This window comes from Engraulis encrasicolus, chromosome 11 (assembly GCF_034702125.1).
Source record: "Engraulis encrasicolus isolate BLACKSEA-1 chromosome 11, IST_EnEncr_1.0, whole genome shotgun sequence".
NCBI lineage: Eukaryota > Metazoa > Chordata > Actinopteri > Clupeiformes > Engraulidae > Engraulis > Engraulis encrasicolus.
The window spans coordinates 10213704-10218703 of record NC_085867.1 but is presented as its reverse complement, the minus strand read 5'-3'; the positions used below and the strand labels follow the sequence as shown (position 1 = coordinate 10218703).

Sequence of the window (5000 nt, the reverse complement as noted above, 5' to 3'; positions counted from 1 at the left end):
GGAGATGTAGCTATAGGCGGGCTGGCAGACACCCCAGACACTGCCCGGTGGTCCAGCAGACTATACCTATGGCTGAGGTCCAGCACTACCTCTTTTAATGGCTTGATAATTATCTGACCACTATCCTCCTGAACCTACAAGCGCCAAGAAGTAATGTGCTTACAGGGCAATTTCTTGCTCCACTGTAAGAAAATTGCGCCCTTATCCTATTGACCCAAATGCAGCAGTGTTGTTTTTTCCCCTTTCCTCTCTTGCCTGAAACTGGTCCGTCATCTGACATGCAATTGTCTGTGTTTTACAGTGCCGTGACAGACAACCCCCGAGATTGCGCCTGTCTGTGGTTAAAGACACATCTGCGTAAAACATAGTCGTATATCTGCCCAATTGAAAACGCATGGGTCACTGACTTCTTTCATTTGGTAGCCTCTCCGAATCCTAATGTGAATATCTGTCTTGTGAGCGAGGGGAGTGGGGGAGGGTGGCCGATGCAGGTTGAGGTTAAACGGCTAGCCCAGCCCGCCCCACTCAAGGTGGAGAGGGAGTTCCCGGCGTGGTGTAGCCTAGTAGCTTGGGGACTTGGGGAAAGGGGGAAGGAGAATGGGGTAGAGAGCATGGAAGGCGTAGGGGAGGAGGTTTTCTGAAGGTCTGCTGAAGAGAAATAAGGTAAACCTTTAATAAGATGAGCAATCACGGTGCCTTTGGGGCACCTGATGAAGCGTGACACTAACCGAGACCGAGAGAGAGAGAAGCGACGGACGCCGCAGAAGACAGAAAGTCCGCCCCGTCGCCTTTCCTCCCATCCCCGTGCCTTCTCTGCTCCGAGGGCAACGGAAAGTAACGTTACAGGTTCCCCCTCCCTCACACAGGACATCGTCTTACATAAATTGTGCATTGCTCAAAATGACAACACACACTCACACACATCACACCACAAAATGCACAACGGTTGCACAGCCAGACACGCTGCATCAGGCTTTGATGAAGCAGCCACATGTGGTAGTGGGATACAAATCGTCGCAACGCTATCGTGATGCAGTGCTCCCAATGAGCCCCCTTAGAACACCCCATCCCTCCCCCCTGCCAAAAAAGGAGAAATCCCACACAGCCTACCTTGTTATTTCGAAACTGCAGCCTTTCCTCAGCAGCAGCGCTCTTTTGCGCATCAGACTTGTTTTCTCCCGACCGAGGTACATGTTTATGTCCGAATTCATTGTGTTCGGACGGTAAAGTGGGTTTAATCCAAGCCGGGGTACAGTCCTTTTCCGGATGGAGAAAGGGACAATGCTATATTTTTTAAAACAAAGAATACAAATGCAGACCCCCCCTTTCAAAAAAAATCGCAGAATGAAAACTATGAGTTCGCCTCTGCCGAGAGAGGAAAGTGGGTCGCAGACTTTTTTTTTCGTCCGACAAGGAAAGCCCCAAAAACTAACTAGCAGTGCGCCATGGTCAGGTCAGGGTTTTGGGCAGCTTCCCAAACCCGAAACCACGAAACACTTTTATCCCCGAAGAAGGAACAAACGCTCCGCCTGGAGCCGACCAAATCCGTTACAGCCCAAGAGAAAAAAGGAAGATATCCGTTCACTTCGGTTGTAGAGCGCCGAGTAGCGAGACTTCAAAAGGCATCCAGCTGCCTGGTCGCACTTCTGACTCGAGTCTGCGCGGTCCTAACGTCTACACATCCACGAGACCAGAACGACAGGACAGGACAGACCGACAGCACGAGAGAGAAAGCGGGGGTAGTGAGAGAGAGAGAGAGAGAGAGAGAGAGAGAGAGAGAGAGAGAGAGAGGGAGGAGGGAAGGAAGGAGGTGGCACGAAAGAAGAGAAACAGTTATCACCTCGTGAAACACTCGTGAAACACTGATGCCGAAATTGGCCCTACCCCTCCTCGCGCCCTAGGAAGCTCCTGAGGGGTAAAAACTTGCCACATCCCAAGAAGTGTGCCTGCACGTGCTTGACTGGCTCTGGCTCTGGCACATACACGAGCTATGGCATCAGGTTACACGCAGGGTAACTGCCTCATGATATAACCCGTGCAGCGCCGAGAGACTGTGCACTGTAAAAACCTACATCGTTTCTAATAGGGAGGAGGAAAGGTCTGATTGTGACCAGGCCTCTCTTTTGGACTCTTGTGTACTTACCATCTTGGGTATCATGTTTAGGTGTGGATGGTGGGGACATGTCCATACCACCACTTTTGAGATGCACTTAGCTTGTCCCCACCACTTTGTTCACAAATATAATAGTCTACAAAATAGCATAGCCTTCTGTAAAGTCCCCACCTCTTTCCAAGCCAAACCTACACCTTTGCCTACCATCGGTTTTGCTGGACGGCGATGTGGTGTAGTGGTAGAACGGTTTATTGAATTAGGGACAGTGCTCAGAGACAGAGCACTGTAAAGCCTAGACCCGTGTTGTTGCCAGATGTACAATATAATTATACTCATAATAACCCATACAGCGCCGAGAGACAGAGCACTGTAAAGCCTTGACCCGTGTTGTTGCCAGATGTACAATATAATTATACTCATAATAACCCATACAGCGCCGAGAGACAGAGCACTGTAAAGCCTAGACCCGTGTTGCCAGATGTGTGATAGCCTACAGGCCTAGTTATTGTAGTTGTACCAGAGTCCCCTGTAAGATCAAAAACACATGATGTGGGATCATTTGTACGAGTTAGAGTTTCCCTCTAAGTGAATTTACTTGCCTTAAAACCTGCATGCAACACATGCATCATGCATGCACCACGCGCACGCGCACGCACACACACACACACACACACACACACACTTAGCATAACCACCACTCTGACCATAAACTAGCTAAGTGTGTCTTGTTGGTCGATGTAGTATTTGGAGTGAGAGTTTAGGCTGGGGATTGGAGGAGGGGTCTCGTTACATCACACACACACAAATCACACATACGCATGCACACACACACACAGACGCGCGCGCACACACACACACAATATATATAAACACTGCTGCTTTCCACTCCTTCAGCTGAACAGGTTGACTGTGCAAACAGACTCATATCCTGATTACACAACAGAGCACCAGGAGCAATTTACTGTGTGTGTGTGTGTGTGTGTGTGTGTGTGTGTGTGTGTGTGTGTGTGTGTGTGTGTGTGTGTGTGTGTGTGTGTGTGTGTGTGTGTGTGTGTGTGTGCGTGTGCGTGTGCGCGCGTGTGTGTACATGTGTGTACATATGTGTGTGTGTGTGTGTGTGTGTGTGTGTGTGTACATGCGTGTGTGTACTGTGTACAATTGTGTGTACGTGTGTGTGTGTGTGTGTGTGTGTGTGTGTGTGTGTGTGTGTGTGTGTGTGTGTGTGCCAAACTTTCTCAGCAGGGACCTCCTTTTGGACTTAAGAATATTTTGGCGATTTTTTTGCGAATCTGGCTTGGGTCGTTCCACAACCCTTTCCCCTGGCCGTTTGTTATCTACTGCAGTGGTTCTTAACCTGGGGTGCGGGCACCCCCTGGGGGTGCGCCAGAGATTCCAGGGGGTGCACAGAATTTTATTAGTGTAGAGGTTGTGACCAAAATTATACTTGCAAACATTATAATTAGGCTAAATTATGTCCAAATTAAACAAGCTTTGGTTCCCATTTAAAGTCATTCGGGTATTGATTCATGTCTGAAGGAAGAATCATTATAATTAATCACTCATTTATCATTTCTTAGTGCATATACACATGTAGAAGTTTGTGTTGGGGGTGTGCGACTTGTCTTCGGTACAGGTAAGGGGGTGCGCTAAGAAAAAAGGTTAAGAACCACTGATCTACTGTACAGTATTTATAAAGGCCAATTTGATGTTATGTGTATGTCCTGTCTTAAACGAGTCTTGCTCAGGGATGCAAAATGAATTTCAGTGCAAATTGACAATAAAGTATCATCGTATTGTGTCGCATTGTATCGTATCATATTGTATCGTATTGTATCGCATTGTATTGTATCGTATCATATTGTATGGTATTTAACTCTCTTCCAGCTAGTTCTACTATTTAACCCTATCGCGCCGGACGCATCATATTTGTTTCATCAAATTCAAAGCCCTCTCCTCGCTGACACAAAAAAAAAATCGATCTCAAAAACATCCTGCGTGTCATTTCCAAACGTCCTGCAGTACACGGAAATGGCCACAAGAAAGCAGCGGTCAACAACAAGTTGACCACAGCTTGGCGAAAAATGCAAAAATGGAGTAGAAGCGGTTTCCCTGACCGACGCTGAGATATTGTCAAATTGCAAAGGGTTTGTGTACAAATTTCCGAATTACAACTCTACATCCTTTAATTTGAACACTTGCATTGTGCAAGGAAGAGTTTATATTTTTACACCGTGTTGCAGAGAGATCGTGCTAAAACTGATGAAACAAATAAGCACCATCCAGCGGTGGCAGGAAGTCAGCCATCAATGCATTTCGCCATAGGGAAACTTACAAAGCATACCACGACGATCGTTTAACAAAACACACAAGTTGTTTTACTTCAAGACAAAGATATTGCCTTAAGAAACAGGTTTTACTTGCAATTTTGAAAATGTAATGCAAAATGTTGAAGTTATGATCTCGTGAAAAATGCATTGAAGTGAATGGAGAAATGGTCCAATTGTAGTAATGGACCCATATATTCAAATTACACATCAAAAATGAACAATGATCTATATTACACTCATAAATAGGTTGTTAAGCATTCGATCAGCTATGTTTTTACATAGATTTTAAAAAATTACCCAACCAGGCTGTGGGAAATGTAAAATATGGTCCTGCTAAAACAAGGATAGGCTTAAAAAAATGGCAGGATCTCACTAAATATTTAAAGATAATCCTCAAATTAAATTGTCTGAGAACTTTTTTAAATTAAAAAAAAAGTTGTAAATGCATTAAAAGTCATTTTTCAATGGACATGAAATTGGGATTGTCATTCCCTCGCATCATATATGATGCATTAAATATCTCAGTGACCTTAACAAAATTTTGATTTTTTTTTTACATT

At 45.3% G+C, this 5000-nt stretch overlaps 1 protein-coding gene across 1 annotated transcript in view; it reads right to left on the bottom strand.

The window, feature by feature from the left end:
- The window catches only part of garnl3 (GTPase activating Rap/RanGAP domain like 3), a 146707-nt gene extending 144976 nt beyond the window's left edge, over positions 1-1731 (bottom strand). The window contains exon 1 of the mRNA XM_063211173.1: positions 1111-1731. Coding sequence (XP_063067243.1) covers positions 1111-1211 — 101 coding nt within the window. The 5' untranslated portion in view covers positions 1212-1731. The remainder of the gene's footprint in view (positions 1-1110) is intronic.
- Between the last annotated feature and the right edge of the window lie 3269 nt (positions 1732-5000).